The 23,461-nt window shown below is 51.8% G+C and overlaps 1 protein-coding gene across 4 annotated transcripts in view; it reads left to right on the top strand.

The window, feature by feature from the left end:
* The window catches only part of SLCO3A1 (solute carrier organic anion transporter family member 3A1), a 186,442-nt gene that overhangs the window by 130,178 nt on the left and 32,803 nt on the right, over nucleotides 1–23,461 (top strand). For 3 of the 4 annotated variants that reach the window (XM_060179356.1, XM_060179354.1, XM_016190467.2), the window contains exons 3-4: nucleotides 17,131–17,229; nucleotides 23,189–23,452. In XM_060179356.1, coding sequence (XP_060035339.1) covers nucleotides 17,131–17,229; nucleotides 23,189–23,452 — 363 coding nt within the window. The remainder of the gene's footprint in view (nucleotides 1–17,130; nucleotides 17,230–23,188; nucleotides 23,453–23,461) is intronic. The other variant, XM_060179355.1, reaches the window with a different exon arrangement.

The raw sequence follows: 23,461 nt of genomic DNA, 5'->3' as shown, positions 1-23,461 counted from the left end.
AAGGCACATGCACATGCATACAGAAGGTATACATTTTCACACAGCTACTGTGCTGTGTATACATTTTATCTTGCTATGCTCTCTTCTGAACATGTTCCCACATGGTTTTTAAAAAAATAATCCAGAGGCAAATTGCATTTATTGAGCTCCTGGTGTGCAGTCTCTGCTCTCTGTTTCCCTTTCATAGTCATGGAGTCACATTGCAAAAGTGTCTGTTAGCAGTGTCTCAAGTCCCCTGAGTGGAGCCACGCAGTTGGTAGGTGCTGAGGTGCAATCCGGGCTTAGTCTTGAAGCTCTGCCCTCAGGTGGTGTGACAGGGCCATGCATCTGAGGGAAGGGCAGTGAAGGGGTGAACAACCTCACCATTGCTGTCATTCCTCCACTGCACAGTAAACTAAGGTGTGTCTGGGGCTCACCTCTACCCTTTCTGAGGACAGGATGAGCTCTGCAAGGAACTGCTTCTCATTTTATAAACCAAGAAGCTAAGAGGCTCTCGAGGTACCTGCATGTCTGGGTGTTGGTTATATTGAGGCGCCTTTGGGGAACAGAAAAGTCAGCCTTTCAGGAGGAGCTGTCTGTGAGGGTCTCATCCTCTTGCACTCAGCTGTTGGGTCTGCAGCTGCCCTGCCGCCTGCCAGTACCAGGGCTGCAGACATCTTATCACCCAACCTTGGAGTATGTGTATCCAGTGCTTCGGGAAGAGCTTCTCACACCAGTAGAATTATCTGGAAGCTCTGTCGCAACAGTGTTTCTGATCTGTAGGTTTCCCATGGTGCCTGGTAGCTTGCATTTCTGCCATACTTTAGGGCAGTGCTTCTGTGCTAACTGGGGACCACACTACACAGCACATTATTGGGATTGGGCCATTAAAGAGATATTAGAAGACAGATCATGCAATTAACTGACATCCTTAGCTGTTCTCCTTAGAATGGCAAAACCTGCAACCCAGCTGCTACACTCTTTAGCATAATTTAAGTCCAGTGCTTCTGCACTTGGCAGCCTTAGTCTCTCCTTCCTGCTCAGCCTCAGCCAACCCGCCACCAGCCCATTTCAGCCCCACCCAGGCCCGAGGCCTCCCCAGACTGGCACTCTGCCAGCTGCCCCACCCATCTCAGCATCTGGAGTCATTTCACTGCCCTGAGCCCAGGTGGTAGGAGCAGGGCCTAGGACCATAAGACAGCTGTGTGCTCACTGTGCTGTGGGACTCACTGTCACCCGTTTGTGCCCCTAATGACTTCCAGTCATTTATTTGGGGCCCTGAACTCCCCTCCTGCCTTGCTAGCCTTTGACAACCCTCTCTCCACCTCTCCACAAGAATTACTTCCCTTCCTGTCACAAGGTGGTGGTATTTGAAGTCTATTTGAACTGTCACAACTCTCCTCAAACCCCAACGTGTAGCCCCCTGATACCCAAATTTTACCACTTCCTAAGCTTCTGCCACCATCCGTGCCCTCCATCCACCCAGGGACTGACACCCAGTTCTGATGCTTCTGAGCTTCCCATTCTCTGTTGGACTCTGAATCCAGCCTTCTTTTGTGGGGAAGTCCCAGAAGACCCTGGCTCTCCCTCTACCTCCCGTGGTCCTCATGGTCAAGGGCATTGCCACTGCAGTCACACTTTATCCTTTCATATGTAAAATGGGCCACAATCCCATTTTACATATGAAGAAACCAAGGCCTCCTGGGAGTTCCACTGAGTAAGTGACATAGCAGACGCCAGCACCAACACTGAACCCAGGTGAGAGTTGCAAGGCTGCCAGGAAAAGAAAGCACCCTGGCAGGGCTTAGTTGAAGGCACAGCAACTGCTCCAGACAGGAAGTGAGGTTCTGCTGGACTCCACAGATATAGGATGGGCAGGGCGTCCTCAGCTTCCACCTGTCACTTTCCCTCCTGGTCCCTGCTTCTCCCATGGCTTCAGTGCCAACCCTGTCCCTACTAACCCAGTGAAAATGCCACCTCCTCAGTGAGAAATCCAGATGCCCAGGAGGAGCAGTGCGATTGGCTCAGCTAGGGTGAGTGGCTTGTTCCTGGTCCAATCAGCACTGTGCATTGGGTTGGCTTGGTGAGGAGAGGAAGTGATTGGTTTCCCTGATACCCAGTGCTCCTGCCACTGTTTAGACACAGCCCTTGCTCAGCTATCACCATGACAACAGAGGCCAGTTTGCCCAAATTCTCTAAAGCAGGAATTTTACCTCTAGTACCCAGGCCACAGTCCTAGCCAAGGAGTCTGTGAAGGTGTGGGCAGACATCTGTTTCTCCACTTGTTTCCCCTTAGCAAACAAGTGGAGCCAAACCAGGACTTCCCCCACCCCCCAAAATTGATCTTTACCAGCATCTAATGAAAAGTTAGCTAGTTAATAGCCCATGACAAATGCAGAGGCTGCAAGGGCGCTGACAGCCAGGCATTAGCAGCAGCAGTGGCCAATTTCCAGGAGATCACTGACATTCAGGCCATTCAGGAAGACATCCGGGAGGAAATACAGAGTGTTGTAGTGGTTTCCAGCACAGCACCCTGGGGTGGGGGGGGGGGGTGAGTGACAGCTTGCTAATGCTCCTGACACTGGTCTCTTGTGAGCAGAGCACAGGCTGCCTGGTAATCACAGGCCACTGAAGAGAAGGAGCAGTGATTCTGCAGGAAGAGCCCACAGGCCCAGGACCCTAGGCATCAGCAAGGGTGTGTCCAGGATCTTGTTTCTTTCTGTGTCATCACTGGTTCACAAAGTCCAACTGCTCTCTGACCAACACACTTAGGTTACTGTCACATGTAAATGGACTTGACCTCTTAATACTTGCCTCCCAGGGAATTTCCCACCAGTGCTGCCCCTCATCGTTCAGCAGCCATGAAGATGCAGTCTCTGCATACCAGGTGCTCTGCTGAAGTAAATGGGGGCTCTAGTAATTCCGGAGCAAAGCTGTGTGCTCTCCAGAGACAAACATGTGCCTGGAAAGTGCCCTCTGGTATGAGACGTTACTGCACCACAACAAGGCCCTGCAGTTTCTGGGGCTATCTTGTTCTTCTGTTGTGCTATAACTGGGGTACAAACGATCAGAAATAGGTAAGAGATAAAGGTTTCATGGGAGGTGACATTGGAGCTAGAACCTGTGACCCAAGTACTTGAGATGTGGACCGAAAGGAGCTCAGGAGAGGGAACAGCATAAGCAAAGCCACAAAGATGAGTGAGCACAGGGAGTAATAAACTAGACTCCCTGGCTTTGCTCAGTGGAACCAAAAAGTCAGGATTTGAGAGTGAAGTTGTGTTTTTCTGTCATAGGCAGGAGTAGCTGGGAGCCAAGGCTGATGAGGAAGGGAGAGAGGCCTAAGGTCAGGAGCTTCAGCTTGAAGTGATAAGATCTTGTCTTCTGAACCTATCTCAAATTGAGTAACCACCTAGCATCCCCATGTGTAGTGAGTTAATGCTGGTCTCTGCAGCAAAGGGGGCAGCCAGGAAACGCGCCCATTAACTGTTCCAAGAAGGCACACTTTTTCCACCGATGTGTTCTCCCTTTCCTGCTGCCTCGGGGCAGATGGCAACAAGAGGGCTGTGTAAGGAGAGTCAGATGCTTTTTGTAATTCCACAGTCCTGAGTCTTTTCTGTAGCGTCCAAATGTCAGTGTTATTTGGGGCAGATGTGCTAGGGAGCAGCTGAGGACCTAACAAGGGTGTGACTGGAAGACCGTTGACACAGTGCCTTGAGCAAAGTCAGCCTCTAGCTTCCTACTTCCCATGTTCAGGGGTTGTTGAGTACAGAACAAAAGCCTCCATGGCCCAGGACCCCACACTGCCCCTGACTGGGCATATCCTTCCCCCTTCCTTGTCCTTGGCTGCTAAGGGCTTGGTCCAGAACCTCTAGACCCAAGACCTCTGGTCAGCTGGGCACCCATGAACCTGTTCTCTACCTTGGGGTCGGGTCAGTCCCCTGCACTGGGGCAAACCCTGGCTCTCTTCATGCCGCTCTGCTAATCTCAAACAATAAGACAGAAACCATAGAAATGGCTCCCTGCAGGTGCCATGAGAGAGTCAGGTGGGATCTCTGTGGCATGGCCTGTCCTGCGTCACCACAGGCTGGTGCTCTTCAGCGGATGGCTGACTGGCTTCGAGAGCACAAGTCCAGGTTAGTGCTCTGAGGGCATGGGGAGGAGCCTCAGGTTCATCCAGTCTAGAATCGTGGTCAGTGACACACCTCTTTTGACTACACCAGGCCAAGGACTAACATTCCCTTGTGCAGAAGCAGGCTTCCCACAGTCAGGATTCAGTCCCTCTCAAACAGCACTTCCAGTGTGGAAAGCGCTTGGCTTGTGGCTGTCAAGCGTTTGAGAGGTGGACTGTAAATGTGAAACGCACACTGGATTTCAAAGACTTCACTTCAAAGACAGCTTTCTTAATGTACACATAAATAAGCACACAATGTATTTTATACTTAAGCTCGTTCATGTTGTTTTTTTACATTATTTTAATTTATTTATCCCCTTTTGTCGCCCTTGTTGTTCTTTATTGTTGTTATTATTGTTGTCGTCGTTGTTGGATAGGACAGAGAGAAATGGAGAGAGGAGGGGAAGGCGGGGGGGAGAGAAAGACACCAGCAGACCTGCTTCAGCGCCTATGAAGCGACTGAGGTGGGGAGCCGGGGGCTCGAACTGGGATCCTTAAGCAGGTTCTTGTGCTTTGCACCACCTGCACTTAACCTGCTGTGCTACCACCCAACTCCCCATTCACGTTAATTTTATCTTGTATGTATTTAAATGATAATATTTTAATACAGTGGGTTAATATTTTTCAAGTCTGTTTCATCCATTTTAATTTTTATAGTGACTACTGGGAGAATGTAAAGTGTATGCTTAGTTCAGTTATATTTCTGTTGGGCAGTATCAACTCTAGAACAAGGATTAGAAGGTATTTTTCTGTCTAGAGCCACTTGGAGACTTATAACTTGACTTGCAGGTCATACAAAAATACCAACTTAAAAAGTTAACAGTGGGTTGGGTGGTAGTGCAGTGGGTCAAGCACACTTGGCGCAAAGCATAAGGATTGGAATAAGGATCCCTGTTCAAGCCCCCGGCTCCCCACCTGCAGGTGAGGGGAGGGGGAAGTCAAAAAGGAGAAAAAGACACCTTCAGAGCAGCTTAACCACTCGTGAAGCAGCCTCTCTGTAGGTGGAGAGCAGGGGCTCCAGCCGGGGCCATTGTGCTCAATTTGGTGTGACACACTGCCTGGCTCCCTTCTATGTAAACATCTGTCATGGTTTTTCTGGCAACTCAGTAGATCAGTCTTTTTATCTAACAGATCTGAGAGTAAATATAGATCTTTTCCCTACATCACCAGTCTTGTTTACTCCCAAATATCCCTTGGGCACCTGCTGTGTGCCAGGCACTGTGTTAGGCATTGGGACCTGATGCCATCATGAACACAGTAAAGGCCCTTGTGGCCTGGAGCTCCTTGGTCATTTACATTTTCCTCTATTTAAGGACATTCGCATGTGGCCTCTTCTGCAGTCATGAGTCTTGCTTTCCTCTCCATATTCTTTTCCTAAGGGAAAAAAAAAGGGCCTGGCAGACAAGGCAAGGCCTGGGCCACATGCAGCTCCCACTGGCTTTATGTGAGCCCACTGGCTCTCTATGCGCCCCCTGCCCCCACCAGTGTTCCCTATCTTGGGGGTATAGGTGAAGCACTGTCATGCACAGCTCCCTGTCACCTTTCCCCTAATCCATTCCTTCTGGTAGCCTTATGGAAACAGGAAATGAGGTTAGTTGGGTTCCATTGTTTTCAGGAAACCCATTTTCACTCATTTATTGCCTTTGTTTCCTTAAGGGATCATAAATCATTGATTAAAATCACTCAGTGTTGTCACTGAGGTAATTTCCTAAATCTGCCTATATTGATCTTTACAAACCACTCTTGCCTAGTGCCAATTTTGTGGCATTTTCTCTCCTTTTCCACTATCTTTCCCAAGAAGTCTGTGATGCTCCTGGAATCTTGTCTGCATCCAAAACCCAGAGCAAGTAAGGGGCCTTGAAGTCATTAAAAGCCAGGTTTAGAGTTCTTTTTATGCTTTTATTTATTTTTTTTATTTCTGGGTTCTATTTCCTTTATAGCCACATTTATTCTGCCTTAGGGATTGACTAATATTTTCCATCAAAGGAAAAAAATGTAAAACAAAATTATAAAGGAATACAATTCCTTTGCTGAACCATCTGTTCAAACCTGATGTCTCTTTTTTTTTTCTTTTTTTTTTTTTGCCGGGTTGTGCCATGAGCTCATCTGGTCACTCACACAAATTCCTTCAGCTCCCACTGACCCCTGAGTCTTGGTCTAGGCATGAAGGAGACAGTCCAGCCTCGTGTGTGGCCTTAGTGGTTACCTGACCTGACCCGGCAGCCAGTCTTCCTGCTGTGTAACAGCGTCTCTACCACAGGATCCTGTGTGAGCCTGGGTATATTACTTAACCTCTCTGATGTTCAAGGTCTCCACCTGTAAAATGTGGGTAACAGTAACCCGTCTTATGTTGGTGTGTCACTCATTCATTCATTTAGCCCATCTCTGAGGCCTCACCGCACCAGGCTGACTTGTTCTAGCATCTCACCACTTCATCAGAGCATTTTTCTGCTCATCTGCCTTTGAGAGGGTCTTCTCTATGCATTTCCATTTGAAACAGGGATTTACTGAAGAAAGAAGACAAGTATTGAGAGAAGACAAGTTTGACGGGCTAGAACTGTGTTACCAAGCTTCATACAACACTGCCCCACCCTAGACATGGGGGACCCTTCACTTGGTTAGGCAGGGCCTGAACTAGGCTGAGCTGAGCCCCTAACCAGTCACCACGGGGGGAGGGGGGAGCCTCACCTGTTCGCTGTGGGGAAGGTGCAGAGGTCACCTCTGCTCAGCCTGGCTAAGGACAGGTGAGATGAAGGGAAGTGAGAGTTGGTGCTCTCCTATGCTGAGAAGTGAGCCCTTCTCCCATAGCAAGACTGGCTCCATTTTCAATTAACGTTTGGATTAATTAATCTTTTGAGTGTGATGTAAGCTAGTGATCTGGTTTCATTCTTATGTGTGTGGCTGCCCAGTGCTCCCAGCACCATTCATGGAATAGACTTTGTTCACTCCCTTGTAGGTTCACCATCCTTCTGTGTTTGTGGGTTTGGGCCCCGGGAGCTGCTTTGGGGGGGGGAGACTTTGCAAGGGTGTGAACCTGCCTGTCTCCCACACTCTGAGCAGAGCACCTGGGCTTTAGGCCAAACCTGCTCCTCCCTGGTCTCCACTAACTGGCAGTTTACTCACTCTGATGCCTTGGCTGCCCTTTAGCCTGCCGACAGCACCCAGAGCCCATGCCCTCGGTCCCTGGGCCTCGGGGAGGGAGGGAGCATGTCCATCCTAGCACCCGGTTACTAAGACACCCCCTGCCTCCGTGCATGCAGTGTCTTGCTCTTCCAACACACAGGCCATGGCTGCCCACACACTGGAGATCAGGAGGCTTGCAGGCATGGCACGTGAGGCTCCTAACCTGGCAGCAGTCACTAAGTGCATCTCACTGCCTGGCTGAGTGTCCACACTCATCTCAGTGTTCCTGTGTGGTCACTTAGTCACATGGGAGCAAGGACCACTGATCTAGGCAGCCCCATAGGGTGGCTGCCAGGTGACACCAGTGGGTACAGCCTAATTGAGCCTGGGGACAGGTGGGGGAGCTATTAGTGCCCTTGTATCTCGCCCCCATTCATGGAGACTGAGCAGTAGCCCACAGTGCTAGAGTGAGGAGCCTCACTCTTTGCTCAGCCTATAGCCGATGGCATGTTACACAGCAACCCAAGGAGTACAGCCCACACGCCTTGCTCCCACTACCCGAGATGAATCAGACAGCTTACTCTGTTCTACTTCCCTCTTGAAAAAGGAAAGCAGACTCTACACCTAATTAAGACAGCACTTGAAGTCTCTAACTAAATTCATCCCTGGCCTGGCCACACTAGGACGTGAGCTTCCTAGGCGCGTATTACAAAAGTGATTCTTATTATTTTCAGTTATTCAGGTCTGAGCTGCTGGGGAGATTAAGATGAAATTAACCCTAATCTTCTCATAGCATGCACAGGGCCACGCGGCTCCAGTCGTGGGTTCCCATCACACGGGCCCAGTACTCACGGTGTCTGGAAAGCACCCGTGAGTGAGCAGCTGCAGGCACTCAACATGTTCTGTCTGGATGTTGGGCATCCCCACTCCTTGGTGCCAGAGCAAGGGGATCCCTAGTGGAGCGCCGCCTCCGAGCCTCATTCTGACTCTCTCCCTTCTCAGACTGGGAGACACTGCACAGTGGCAGTAACACTGCCAGTCCTGTCACTCATTGGCCATGTGACCTGGGCTTCCAAACCCCAACCCCACCCCCCCGGGGTGGTCTGCTAACCACAGCTGTGTTTCAGAGGGGGCAGTTCTTAGAGATCACAAAGTTTTGAGATCCCAGTTCTTCCTCAGACATGACGCTGGGCTCCCAGGGGATAAAGATCTCGGCCTCGGTAAGTCTAGATTGGTGACTGTCACCCAAGGCCACTGTTAGCCCAGAGGACATCCAGCAATGACTAGATTTAGGGTAGTCAGGACTGGCGGCATCTCACGTAGGTAGACGGAAGAGTTCCTACAAGGCAGTCAGGCATCCACAGCCAAGTGCTATTGTTTCTGGCAGGTCAGTAGAGCAGGTCGAGAGCCTGGTCTGAGAAGCCCAGCCAGATGCATAATGAAGTAGAGTCACCCTAGAACAGCTTGGGTTAGGGATCCTCGCTCATGCATAGTCCAAACTCTGCATGAAACTTCTAACTCCCCTAACTTAACCATTGGTGGGAGTCGGGCGGTAGCGCAGCGGGTTAAGTGCATGTGGCACAAAGGGCAAGGACAGGCATGAGGATCCCGGTTCGAGCCCCCCGACTCCCCACCTGCAGGGGAGTCACTTCACAGGTGGTGAAGCAGGTCTGCAGGTGTCTATCTTTCTCTCCCCCTCTCTGTCTTTCCCTCCTCTCTCTATTTCTCTCTGTCCTATCCAACAACAGCATCAACAATAATAACTACAACAACAATAAAACAAGGGCAACAAAATGGAATAAATAAAAAAAGCAAAAAAAAAATTAACCATTGGTTAACCATTGTCACCACTTGGTATCCACAAATGATGGGCTTCTTTACACAGCCCACCTTGCCCCCAACACCCTAAGAATGACCAAATCCCCACATGGCCAAGCTTCTTATGTCAGCCCTTAGAGATGTGCCAATTCTAAGTCTGTGGCTTAGCCCATAGCTAGCTAGATCTGTGACCACATAGCCTCTGAATTCAGGAAGAAGCCACACGTAAGCAGACCTTCGCAGTTCAAAGCTGCTCAAAACTGGGTGCAAGAAGTCAGCTTCCCTTCTACTGGAGTTAAAAACAGAGGTGGTTCAAGACCAGTACCCTCAGCTCAGAGATCAGCAAGCCTTCCTGGTTAGCTACATGAAGGAAAGTAAAATTCAGAAGCGGTGTAAGGCCTATGGTGTAGGGCAGGTCATTTTGGGCTTGGGAAGCTGTAGTGCCTCCCATTCTTGTCTTTTTGTAATGGCATTCTGCATTGGGGAGTTGACTCAGTGACTAGGTCACAAGACATGCATGTATGAGGTGCCAACTTAAGCCGTAAGCACTTTATCTTTCTCTGTCACATTAAGTACATAAATAAGCAAATATTTAAAAATAAATTATTTTTTTTCCAGAGCACTGTTCAACTCTGGTTTATGGTGGTGCAGAGGATTGGACCTAGGACTGTGGAGCCTCAGGAATGAGAATCTCTTTGCATAACCATTATGCTATCTCCCCTGCCCCAAAATAAAGGAATTTTGAAAGGCAGATTCCATTGGAAGCAAAGCCTCACTGAGCTCAGTGTTACAGGTTGGTGGTGGCTTCCAGGCTCCACACCAGTCTTGTGTGCAGTGACAGCACTCTCCTGGCCCACAAGCCCCTGCCCAGAGACTCAGGGACATACCTTCTTACTTTCTGGGCTCTGGGGGTCCCCACCTTTGAAATGAGGAGTGGGGTTCACTTTCAAGGCCCCGGGGTCTACTCTGGAGTTTGTGCTGACACACCATCTGCAAGGCTGTCCACACAGGAGGTGTCTTCTTGTGACTCGGGGGCCTAGGCTGACATCTTGTATCAGAACCTGGGGGCGTCTGGAAATGAGGGGCTCCCATTTCTCCTGTTGCCACTGAGGGTACAACTGACAGTGTAAATCCTCTTTTCCCTGTGAAACATGTCATATGATGCCTACATGGCAGAGAAAGTGTTAGTGCTTTGCCTCTCTCCTGATCTGTAGCTATGCTGTGAGCTTCAAAGGACTTTGGATGGTGCTGAGTGGAGGGTTTGTGTAAGGACCAAGAATGCCAAGACTACAGACACAACCACACCCAACTCACACATGTGCACATGGACACGCAGGATTCTGGAACTTGTATGTAGGAGGTGTGGCCCATGTCAGCTTCACAGGTTGCTGGCTGCTCACTGTTCAGCATCCCTGAGTCCCTGCTCTGGACCTAACAGAAGCTTGAAGGGAGTTGATGCTATGTATACAGCTTGCTATCTTCAAACTTCAGGTGACAGATTTTAGAGAAAAGTGGCTTTCTGGGGCTGTAGTTCAAGCCACCACAGATCTGGTTTTCCACTTGTCCTCATGATTCTGGGGGCTACAAGTGGAGGTGCTGTAGTATCATCACCTTCAGGAGCCCTGGGACCCATCTTGGTGTTTTCCAGCTTCTGGTGGCTGCAGGCCTTCCTTGGTTGTGCCGAGTCACTCCCTGGCGTCCTGCCCTCCTCTGCTCTCTCTGTCCCTAATGTAATAGCCTCTGCCAAGACCCTGCTCCCAAGTGAACATGCCATCCTTGGCTCTGGGACTTGGACAGGCTGTTTTGGGGAGCATCATTCAACAGCCAGGCTGCTTCCCACTTAGCACGGTTCTCTCCCCTGCTCCTCAGTGCAGGCAGGACCAGAGCCAGTTTTCCAGAGGTTTCTCCGTATCTTGCCTAGTGATGTACTGCTTCTCTAGCTCTGTTCCCAGGTGGGTGGCGAGGACCAAACTCTGGTGTTGCTTTGTTGAAAATACACATCTCTGACTCCCAGTTCTCCTCCCAGCCCCATCGTAGATTGCTCTGGAGAAATTTGGTGACCAGATGGACATCTGTTTGTCCATGATGAGGCCTCAGCCACTGAACTTCTATACAGGAGGGCTTTTTGCAGCCAGAGCCCTAGTTCTAGGGCTGAGTTGGCTGCCTTGCTGTCACTTCTCCTGAGAGCAGAGCCTGGTTTAGGTGTGAGCTTTCTGCTTGGTCCCCAGATTGCAAGCTCCTGATGCCCTCTTGTGCCCTGTGAGTGACAGTGGGGCTTCTCATGCACCCATGTCCAGAACTTCTGTTCAGGACCCCAACAGACCCATGGGCCACTCCCAGGGGCCTCCCAACAGCCTACCCTCCCTACCCAGCATCTGGTACTGATGTTTTGCTCCAAGGGAGACTCTGGGCCAACTGCCCCGACCCACTGCAAGTGGGAGAGTGTGTAGACTGTGCAGCCGGAGAGGTTGAGGCACAGGATTCGGGCTGGCCCAGTATAGTCATGGAGGCCCCTTCTCCTGGCAGACACTTTGAAAGCACAACACGTGTTTGCACTGAAGAACACAAGGGCCATTTGTGCTACTGGGCCCTGCAAGAATGGGAACTATGCAGTAGCCTCCGAGGACCCTCCTCTCTAGAAGACACAGCGCCACAGAAAGCAATCCCCGGGGAAAGTTGGAGTCTGGCTCCCTCTGGTGGTAAGGAAATGCCAGGGCTCTCGCTCGCTCCCTATGGTGTAAGGCACACTTGTTAAAGAGGGTGAACTCAGCTAGGCCTGTCATCCTGAGAGGTGGGGGGGTGTGTGTTTGTGTGTGTGTGTGTTTTCACATGTGCACTTGAGTCCAGCTCCTTCCCTTCAGTCCACCCTGCTTCCCAGAAACAGTTGGGCTCAGACTCAGTGTCTTTAGAACATACGAGAAGAAACCCCCGTCCACAGCCCTTGTGCTACCATTTCCTCCAGCCGGAGAGTGGGTGGGAAGAAGTGCAGCATTAGGGTGGGGAGGGGTCGCTCTGGCTGTGGGACCATAGGCTGTAACACAAGCTCTGCCTCAGTTTCTTTGTCTGTGATCTGGAAGCGGAAGGGCCTGTCTTGTTGACTGGGAGGGTTAAATCATCCCCTCTACTGCTCCTGGCACAAGAGCAGGGCCTGAGGAGCACGTGTGTCCTTGGTGTTATACCCAGCATATGCTCAGATGGAAGAGGTAGTGACTTCCCCCCTAGAGCATCGGGCAGACCCAGGTCACCCTGGAGAGCACAGAGCACCTGGGTGACCAAGTAGGGCCTCCACCCGCTGGGCCCACACCCTGCGTGCGCTGAGCTGTTCTTGGTCACTGTGTCCCAGGACCTCTACGCTGCCTACTGGCCACAGGTGCAGAGCAGCAGGACTGTGGTGGGGACACCAGTTCTTCCTGCACTCTCACCTCCACAGTCCACTGGCTGCCCAGCCAGAGAGGTGTGTGCCCTCCCTGTACGGCCCTGCTGGGTGGGGAAAAGGGAAGAGAAGCTCCATCAGTGAGACTAGCAAGAACTAGGGACCTCTGTCAGGCCTAGGGTCTTGTGCCAGGCCACCTCTCCGAGCCTGCTGTGAGCAGGTCACACTGAGGCAGACAGACACCAGCCCCTCCTGGGGCAGCGGGATGTGGCCCACTGTGGAGGCGAGAATGCCTCTCTCTCTCTCTCCCATTATTCTGCTTGACTATGGCTCACCTCACTCGTGGAACTTTGATTTGTCATGCAGGTACTCTGTAAGCAGCACTGTGCAAATACTCTCAGCCAGATGCTGTAGCTGAAGAAAGAAAGGGAAGGAAGGCTCCTTGGAGGAGGTGTTGCTCCTTAAGGCAGCTTTGGTGTAGAGTAAAACAGCTCAGGCTGGTGGAGAGGGAGAAACTGGGCCGAGAATGTTCGGGAATCGTGCTTTACTTCAGTACCTGTGAGGAAGCAAGCTTGTGCTGAGGGAGCCTCCAGCCACAGACCCCCATGGTGGAAGAACACATGTGTAGAAGCTGAGGGCCTGGGGACAAGTGGGAGATGACAGAAGCAGTGCTCAGAGGAGCGGTTTTCTGTGTGTGCAGTACCGCCCCACTGGAGGAGGGTCAAGGCCTTGGTGCTCTTTTCCAGGCCTCTGCTGCCCTCTAGTAGGGACATGCTGCAGAGCCTGGCTGCTGCTCTTCTGTCCACTGATTCCTCTGAGCACCTGGAGAAGCCGACACCTGCATGGAGCAGGCCCCTTCTTGAACCCATCATTTGTGTCACACACACAGCTTTGGAGAGCATCCATGTCACCTGCGCCATATCTGCTTCTCCCTGTTCTGTAAGGCACTCCTACTGCAAGATGCTGAGTTGGGAAGTGAGCAGTCAGGAAATGGAGACATGTGACCAGGACTCCAGCCTAGGTCTGAGTGACTCCAGTGCCTCCAGTGCCTCCCCTGCACTGGGATGCCCGCCTGTCCTTTCTCTTAAGAGTCTGGGTCCAGAACAGCTAACTTCAAAACCACTTCTACCTTCAGAAACTTGCTCTTGGACTTTAGGCAACTGACTTGCCTCTCTGAGCTTCTTTGACCGTATCTATAAAAGAAAAAAAGTACTATATGAATTAAGTGCTTATGAGAATTTTTTTGTTCGTTCTTGAGAATAACAGGAGGGGCCAGGCAGGCACACCTGGCTAATCACACACACTACAGTCTGCAAGGACCAGGGTTCAAGCCACTGGTCCCCACCTGCAGGGGGAAAGCTTCACAAGTGGTGAAGTAGGTCCACTGGTGTCTGTCTCTTTCCCTCTCTATCTTCTCCACTCCTCTCAGTCTCTGTCTCTATCCAATAATAAATTAAACATTTTTTAAAAAGAGAAACAGGAGGAATAAAGAAATAATTACCTCTGGAAGACAGAATAAGAGTGCTCCCCCACCCCATTCTGAATGTATTACCTTGATAATCACACAAAGACCCAGATTCCAGCAGAGCACTGTCCTCCAGGACGCTGAAGCTCATCTCCTGTGCCAGCCTGAGTGTCCTTTCCTCTGAACTCGTCTGCAGAGAATGCTTATCACCACTCTCCCTGCCCTACCTGTGCTGTCCCAGGAAGCCCCCTGCCACGTCCTCAGGTGCCCTTCCCCGTCCGCACCAGGAGGCATGGCACACGGGCTTGGTTACTCCTGTGTGTGGTTCCATATGGTCTGTGGCGTCTTCTGTACTCTCCCCCGATCAGTAGAGAAACGGCTGCTCCTTGATGCGCCTTCCCTGGCCCCCTTCAGTTCTGCACTCCAGAAAATCTCACCATTTCCTTCCAAACTTTGTTGCTGAAGGGGAGCAGTTGGCATCCAGAATTGGTTTTTGTTTGTTTATTTGCTCAGGGCCCCATGAATGCCTGTCTTGCTCTACTGCTGAGTCACCAGAACACGGCATTAGCCCAGGGCACTCCCTTCTGATGGCAGAGTGAGGTGCTGTTGGCAGGGGTTCCCAAGTACCTTCACACCCCAGTAACTAGCTTCCTTCTGGCATTGGCTTACTGATAGTTTGTCACCTGCCAGCTTGGGTCTAGTTTGCTCTGCTCTTTGCCCGTGGGTCCCTGACCCAGCTGCCACCCAGAAGCCACATGTCATGGGGCCAGTTGCTTAGGCTTTGTGAGCTCCAGTTCCTCCTTGGATGAAACGGACAGGGAGAAGGATTCGGGAGACTCCCTGAGTGAGTCACACCATTGAGTGCCCAGAAGCCTCTGTAAGGCACACACAGATGGCCACATCTCTGTGTGTGTGTGTGTGTGTGTGTGTGTGTGTGTGTGTGTGTGTGTGTGTGTGTGTGTGTGTGTGTGTGTGTGTGGACCCATGTACCTGGACAATGCAACATGCAGCAGAATGCTCCTGTGTGTGGAGTGCACACAGCATGGTTCGTTGCTGTGAAACAGGAATCAGTGGAAGTTCTTAAACACTAGCCTAGTGCTGCCCCCTGCAGTCTGCGTGATTCATGGGCATGAGAAGAAGACAGATCAGGAGGCTGGGCCCTGAACCAGGAACCTCATGCACAGGAGCTCTGGCTCTCTCAGTGACGGTGCTCAGGGACCATCAGGGGAAAGGCCCAGCTGCAGGCAGCCCAGGAGGAAGCACTGGGCTACCAGGCACCTCTAGACAGCCTGGACTTTAGTGATTGGGATAGCCTCTCTCTTTCTCTCTCTGTCTCTCTCCAGCCAAAACTTTTTTGAGAGAGAGAGAAGGCAAGAGAGGAGAGAGAAAGCACTATTCCACCATTCATGGAGCTCCCCCACTGCCAACCATGGTACTCACATGTGGTGCCAGGGCCTCACCCAAGGTCTGTGCGATAGCAAAACATGTGCTCTACCAGGTGAGCTGTCTCCTAATCCCCACACAGAACATTCCATGCGGCTCTGGAACAGAAGCGAATCCCAGGCTGCTGGCATGAATGGAAGGGCTAGTAGGGGTACAGTCAGGAGTATTTTTCTATAAGACCATAGCGGCCTCGGCCTCAGGATCTTTCCTAAATATTTCCGAGGTGTAAAAGGTGCTTCCTGGTGTGTGAAGCACACCCCACCACAGATTTTCCCTCAGAACATTTTCTAGAACACACTACTGCTGGAGGCTTGCCAACCCAGACGTGAGGTCACTTGGGAAATGGCCCCATAGACTTAACTGACAGGAAATTTCTCTTCACATCAACATATGTGCGTCTGACGTCTTCCACTAGTTTTCAGAATTGGATTCTGTTGAGTCTCCTTTGGCACTGGGAGAACACCATCCTCTCTCAGACTATGTTGAGATACTTTGACTCTGTGAAGGCATTAACCCCCAGAGTAGGAATTCACTGGGGGTGGACTCTGTCTGTCTCTGATCAAAACCTCTCCAGGCCTTCCTTCACCCTGTAGCACTGCTTGCCAGCCATCTTCAGTGGTGGTGGCGAGGCTCTGGGTTCCCGTCATAAGTGAGTGAGACCTTCACTGTCTGTGTTAATTTTTAAGGTGGAGGTTGTGCTATTTATTCCCCATGCAAGTCTGAACAGCCAGTTTTGACTATTTAGTCCAGTCCTGGGTCCTCACTGTTGAGAATCTTGCTGGGCACACAGAAGGATCCCTACAAATACTGATCACATTGGTGAGTCTTTGGTTCCGTAATCATGACCACATCAGCAGGAGAATTCAGATGGAGCCTGCCCCGTACACAGACCAGACCCGCCCTCCTCTAAACTCAGACATCCTGGGGTAGAACCTGCTGCCCCCCGCCTCCCCCTCATTCTCCATGAGGCTTAGCCAGCTCCACCCTTTGGCCCGCCTCACACTCAGCCACTTCTTTGCTCCTAATTTTGTCCCTGGGACCTAGGAAACGGGGCTCCATTTTTTCCTGGAATGATCCAGAGAGTAGTTCAAATCTACATGTGTTTTATGTCCATCCATTATTTAAGCACCATCTTCTCCTACAGAAAAACTTCCTTCTGGACAACCGTTAGAGCAACAGATAGAAACTTCCAAATAGGAGGGAACTACAGCACTGAAATTAAATACTAATTAAGTATTCTCAAAGCAGGCCATTATGTCAGCTTAGCTATTTGCTTATTTAAATGTGTGTAAACATCCCTTTATATTTGAAAATAAGTTGTGGCTTCAATTTTTTTTTCTCACTTTACACTAATTCCCGAGTTTGCACTATGAGTGTCCAAGAATCTTGGCCAGTTATAAATTAAGTGAATTACATAAAGCCAAGAATGTGTAAAAGGAAAACTATAAAAATTATTTGTAAGAATGTTGATGCCAGAAAGTGTTCAGTGAGAGACGTGGATGCATTTTAATATGCTGAGCAAATCTAGGATGAAAGTACAGTACTTCAAGACAGTTTACCAAAGCCTACAGAATTCCTGCAACATCAGTTTTCAACCATGTTTGCAAAGATCAGAGTTACTAGCTCACCCTTCTCAGAAAGTTAGACAAATTCCTTTAGTGTCATTTGTATAATCAGACACCTGCTAAATGTAAAAAAGCTTCAGTTTTGCTTAGCAGATAACCCAGCCTAATCTTTCTTTCCCCTTTCTCTTCTCAGGAATCCTGTTCACCATGCTAGTATTTGGACCAGCCTGCGGATTTATCCTGGGTTCTTTCTGTACCAAAATCTATGTGGATGCAGTCTTCATTGACACAAGTAAGTGAGCCTGGGCTCTCCACCAGCCACAAGGTGGTCTTTGAGTTCTGAAAGGTTCCTTATAAACAGTAGCTCAGTGCAGCCCCTCCCTCTGCCACTGGTGACCACCTGGGGGGAGGGGGCTGGGCTCACGTGTGTGACCTCATGTTTTCCTGGAGGCTGAATAGCCCCAAGGGTCAACTTCATTCCTCACAAGTGAACTGTCAGTATCTAGGAATAGTAGCAATAGTTCTGGAAGTGTGAGTACAGGCTGCGGTGGAGACAGAATGTGTGCGGGGCTGTGCTCCTTCCTGATCTTCGCAGGCAAGCAGAGCCCACCTGAACCCTTTGGAGCAGGCTTCTCAGAGGGCAGCAGGGGGCGCTCTGATGAGCAAGCTGTGACCAGAAAGTAGCCTGGCAGGACGGGCAGTGGTGCAAAACACCCCACACTAAAGTGATTGTGTGCACTCATTGAGGTGTCCTGGGACTCCAGCTCATAGGAGTTCACCCCCTCAAGCTGCCCAGCCACGGTACTCTGGGAGCCTCTGCTCCAAAAAGACACATTTTTCTCCTCCCACTGCTGCCTAGCCAGTATCCTCAGCATAGTGACTGAGTGTAGCAATGCAGTGTTTTTCTGTGGGGCTTGGATCCTGAGCCTCTGAGCAGAGTGGTTCTGCCCAGGGTCCCCAAGGCCCCCACTAGGGTCCCCACCTGGTCTGGAATCTTCTCAGCTGCAGGAGAGCCCTCTCCCCACCTCCAGGGCTCTTGGCCACCTTGGGCACTGTGTTCTCAGGCTCACTCCATGCCCTGCAGAGCACATCCCAGGCGAGGGTGTCAGGGCTGGATAGAGCTGTGGGCTTCTCTCACCCAGATTTCAGAAGTCATACTCACTACTTGTATGACCTTCTTTCCACTAGAAGCAAACCTCTGGCTCAGTCTTCACTCAGGGCAGGGATGTGAATGCCAGTGTGGCTTGTAGATGCTAGCATATGAGGACACAGCTCCAAGGAGGAGAGGACAGGACACTTTCTGGTGCAGCATGGGGTTGTATGGGGGAAGTGCCTGCTTCTTTCCTGAAGGCCATGAGAGAAGCTTTCCCCTTGCCCCCCCTCTCCCAGCGCATGAGTTCTCAGGATCAGCGGGAACTCTCCTCCCCAGACCCTCAATCCATCATCTCTCCACAGTGCCAAATTTACTAATCACCCCAAAGAAATAATGCGGTTTTAAATCCAATCAAGTCACTTTGCGATTCACTCCATTAATCCTGCTGATATATTTACTTGCAGCTAATGATGCTCCAGGTTTCCAAGCAAGTGGGGAGAAGAATCAAAGGCAGCCTTGTTTGTCTGGACTCTGAGACTAAGGGGCGACTGAATGTGCTGCTTCTCGTGGGGGCCTAGCCCTTTGGATGCCCTTCCTGGGGAGGAGGGGGTGGCTGGGCAGGGGGCTCTGCTGAGAGGTAGCACAAGCCAGGACTGGCAGAGCTGCGAGGCAGTGCTCCAGGGAAGACTCCTTTCAGGGTCTCTGGACAGAAAGCTGCACCACCTGAACATGCTTAGTCCTCAGTGCCTCTGCAGGCCCCTGATTACCAGAGTCTGAGCCAAAGCAGCCTTCGATACCGGTCTCTTCCTCACCCATACAGGCCCGACAGACAGACACATGAGCCTATGGTTCTAGGCTCACAGGCAGTTTGGTTTGGGGACAGGGTGGGGTTTGTCGCCAGGGTTATCACTGGAGCTTTGAACCTGCTCAGTCACTCCACCTCTGACAGAGTCTTGTTTTTGGAGACTTGGAGATGGAGGGAAAAGGCCACAGCAGTGCTCCACTGTCCTGGAGCTTCCCCACGCAGGTGCTCCCCTGTGGTGCCTGAGCTCGAGCTCCAGCCTGGCCCTCATGCCCGTGAGGCATGCACCCCTCTGGTGAGCTGGCCCCAGGCCCTCGTGGGCACTTTGGGTCCCTCTGTGTCCCGTACTGCGGCGGCCAGAGGAGCAGACCTTTAGTGCTGCCTCTGGGAGGCTATTGTGCTGAGTCTTTGTCTGCATCCTCCCTGAGGGTGGGCTCCTGACCAGCAGAGGGCGGAAGAGGACAGCACATCCCCAGGATTCTAGTTGCAGAGATTTTCCTGTTTCCGATGTTGTCACCTAAGCTTGTGGTTGTGTCTCTGTGGGTTGGGGTTCCCATGGAGGCAGCGGTTCTCAATTCCTCAGGGACAACTAACCCTGTCTCCTCTCCATCTAAAGCCTAGCCCTTCTATACCCTCCAGCTTCTAGGGTGTGTCCTGCAGCAGGAAAGTCCAGACCAGGCTGTGCCCACAGGGCTCCCCAATAAGCTGAGCTGAACTGAGCCTTTAGCCTGGGAAGTCTGGGGTTAAGGGGAGGACCCAACCGATTGTGGGACAGAGAGAGAGGAGAGGATGCAGGGCTGAGTCTGGGAGGGGTGACTAGGCATCTGGTTGTCGGCTCAAGCCACCTATGGTTGGAGGAGCCCCATAGGGTGCCCTCCCCTCACCTCAGTTTCCCTTCTGGGCTGAGACTTCAGGCTCTCTGTGGCTGCTATGTGTCCGGTCTCCCACGTGGCTCTGTTTGTCCCTAAAGCAGAGGGAAAGTTTCTGTGAAACATGGTTCCAGAAGGCTCTTTCTGAACATCTCTGTAAACCTGAGGGTGTTCTCAGAGCAGGGCCTGAGAACTCATAGCAGCAACACCTTGCCCTGCTATAGTGGTGAAGCAGGAGGGAAGGCATGCAGCCCGGCTCCCAGGCTCCCAGGGTGACTAGGTAAGGGGATAGAGGAATTCCGAGAGCAGTCCTCAGAAGGTAAATTAACCTGCTCTCCTGTGTGTGTGACCTCTCCTTTGAAAACAGGCTCCAGACAGGCAGCAAGAGTCGTAGCCTATGGCTTCTGCTGCTGGCAGGGACTTAGTTGAAGGGCAGCGTCCTATTCTCAGTGAAGGAGTCTTTGGCTCTGGAAAACTTCTTAGCTGTGTGGAAGGGAAGGAGGGGATGTGACTTTCCATCAGCCAAGTGGGAGTAGTTCTAATCCACAGTTTCAAGAGTAGTGGAGAACAGGACCAAGAGAAGGTGGCATGGGTGGCAGAGTAAGCCAGACACGAAGCCAGGAACTTCACAGCAGGTCTATCAGGGCATCAGCATGGCAGTAGCCCTAGCTTAAGTTTGCAGCATGGGGGAACAGTGGACCCAGGCAGGCCCCTGCCATTCTACCTAACACACCTGCAGGTTCAGGTAGGGGACCTCAGCTCATGTCCAGTCCCCTTATGAGCTCCGTAGACCTGGGGATGGCCTGGTGGGAGTGAATGGTTCCCAGCACAGTGCCTGGTTTATCAGAAACATTCCATAACGTCTGTCAGTCAGGGAGGCGGAGAGATGAGTTCACATCCACAACCGGAAGCAGCCCAGGATCAGGTGCTGCCTTGAAGCCTGGGGACACAGGGCTGACTGAGTGGCCTCGCCTCACTGGTACCTCCTGCTGCCTGGTCCTCAGCCAGGCTTTTGCAGCTGACCAGCATGAAGCTGGCATGGGGTCTTGTAGCCCTCTGTTGGCTTCACCCCTAAGCCAGTCAGCTGAGCACCTCCTCCCTGGCTCGCCCAGGACAGCCTTTCATGCCTCCGTGCTGTCTGTCCCCTACGGCAGGGAGTTTGCCTGTTCCACTCGCCCACCCTCCCTGCCTCCAGACCTTCTAACTAGGTCTGTCACTTAACAATGGTCTTGGAGTTCTTGAGGTCTCGAAACTTTACATCAGGCTCAACCTGACGCTGTTGACTGGCTACGGAAGAAGGGCAAACGCTAGAAGAAGAATAGCAAACGTTTCACAAAATAGGTTAGACAAATAGGTAAATGGACTGAAAAGCATGTTGAAGCTGTCTAGAGGGCCCTTGCCATGCCTCCACAGCGCTGTGGCCCAGCAGGGAGAGGACACTGTCCCCAGTCTGCTAGCATCTGCGTCTGTTTCAGTCCCTGGTGTCCACATGAGCTGGGTGGATAGTTTTCAGCTGGTTTAACCCTGTTCCAGGTGGCACATCTCTGGGTTGTGCAATGTTCCTCAGAAGTGAGGGTGTCTCAGTGAACCCCATGTATCTGCAGCATCCTCAGCAGAGCTAACAGTTGATTGCTTGGCTTGACCTTTGAAATCACAGAGCTGCTCCAGATGCCAGACCCCAGAACAGAAGGGCTGAGAGCCTAGAGTGTGGGCAGAAGGAATGTCCCCGGGGCCCTGTGTGTCCCCCTTTGCACAGGCTGCACCCGTGGCCTGGGGCACTGACCCCTCCTTCCTCCTGGGTCCTGGCAATATGGAACTCCTAAGTGAGACTGCCGGGTGCTTTTCACATTACTCTGGGCCTCTTTCTGGGCAACCACCACCAGAAGGCTGATTGTGGGGCACTTGTCACAGTGTTTGAGATTGGGAGTCTCACTCGAGCTGGGCAAAGTGATCTGTAAGGAGGTTTCCAGTCTTGCCCCTGAGGGGCATCCCAGCCCTTCCCAGCACCTTTGCTTTAAAGGGCCTGGACTTTGACTTCCTCCCTCCTTCCCTTCCTGTTGCCACAAGGTTATCACTGGGCCTTGGTGCCTGGACATCAAATCCACTGCTCCTGGCAGCCAATTTTTCTTGTTTTTTTTTTTTCCTTTTATGATAGGACAATGAGAATTTGAAAGAGAGAGAGATGCCTGCAGTACTTGATTTGCCACTCATGCAGTTTCTCCCCTCCACCCACAGGTGGGGAGCGGGTACTTGAACTTGAGTCCTTGCATGGTAATTTGTGTGCTTAACCAGGTGTGCCACTGCCCGGCCCCTTGAATTTTGATTTTCTAGCCTTGTGTACTAGTGAGGGCAGAAAGATTCTGCTGGAAGACATGCCCACCCAAACCCCACCCCACAGAACACTCAGGCAGTGCTGCTGGTGGGACACCTGGCCCATCATTCCCTTCAGGCCCTGTCTGTGGAGGTCACTGCTCCCGGCTCAGACAGGAGGAGCAGCTCGGCCAGTCGTGCACATCTCTGGAGGATCATCACAGGGAAGTGACACCAACTCCTCTCTGCCATCTCACTAGAGGATCTGGGGGGTGCCATCCCACCTGACTTCCTGATGGGAGGAGACGCCTCTGGAGGCAGACATGGAAGTGTCCCCCTAGGTTCTGTGTGCCTGGCTGCCTGCATGGGGGTGACTGTGTGTGCAGCCCTGCTGCCTGCAGGTGGGCAGAGCCCCTCCACAAGAAAACCAGTCGCTACTACTCACTCTCTGGGCTAACACACAGGAGTTACTACTCGTTCTGATTGAATAGCAGACTCTTTATCCCAGACACAGAGAAGATAGTGGCTCTGGCAGTGTGGGCCTCAGTTTGAAACCCAGTACTGGGCTGTGTGCCGGTACTCTGCTCACTGGTCCAGCCCCACCCTGAGGACCCAGGCTTCAGAGCCACTTTCCTCCAGTGTGGGGGATTTCCCGCCAGCTGTGTGCCCTGGAAGAAGAAATGAAGAGACCAGCAGGGCCCCCAGGAGCCCAGGGTGATGTTTCCACATCCACAGAGCCCCGCCTGGCTACACACAGCAGAGCACACTGGTGTGGAACCTTCCAGACACTCCCCCACAGAGTGCTAGCACAGAAACATGGCCTCCCCGCAGCCCTGCCTCCCTCAGATGTCTTGTCACATTAGGATGGAGCCTCTTCCCATCTAGATCAAGACAGTCTCACCTGCCTACTTCAGTCCCCCCAGCAGCTGTTGGGTCTCTCTCTCCCCCACCCCCACCCCCACCCCTCATCACATCTGCCAGCTTCTCAGTCCAGAGACTGTGGTGGGAGAGCCTGTGGCTCTTTTGCGTCTTCATTTTTCATTCTTGACTTGGCAGCTGTCGAGGAACTGTGATGCGGAAACTACAAGTGTCCATCCTCCCCAAGCACCCACTCCAGCGCTTGGGCCTCACTGCAGGGCGCCGGCTGCTAGCCCCTAATGCGCTCTCTCCCTTGCAGGCAGCCTGGACATCACTCCCGACGACCCCCGCTGGATTGGAGCCTGGTGGGGCGGCTTTCTGCTCTGCGGTGCCTTACTGTTCTTCTCTTCCCTCTTGATGTTCGGGTTCCCACAGTCTCTGCCCCTGCACTCAGACCCCGCCATGGAGAGCGAGCAGGCCATGCTCCCCGAGAGAGAGTATGAGCACCCCAAGCCCAGCAACGGGGTCCTCAGACACCCCCTGGAGCCGGACAGCAGCGCCTCCTGCTTCCAGCAGCTGAGAGGTAGGCTAA

This window comes from Erinaceus europaeus, chromosome 20 (assembly GCF_950295315.1).
Source record: "Erinaceus europaeus chromosome 20, mEriEur2.1, whole genome shotgun sequence".
Classification (NCBI taxonomy): domain Eukaryota; kingdom Metazoa; phylum Chordata; class Mammalia; order Eulipotyphla; family Erinaceidae; genus Erinaceus; species Erinaceus europaeus.
This window is presented reverse-complemented; position numbering and strand designations above follow the sequence as displayed.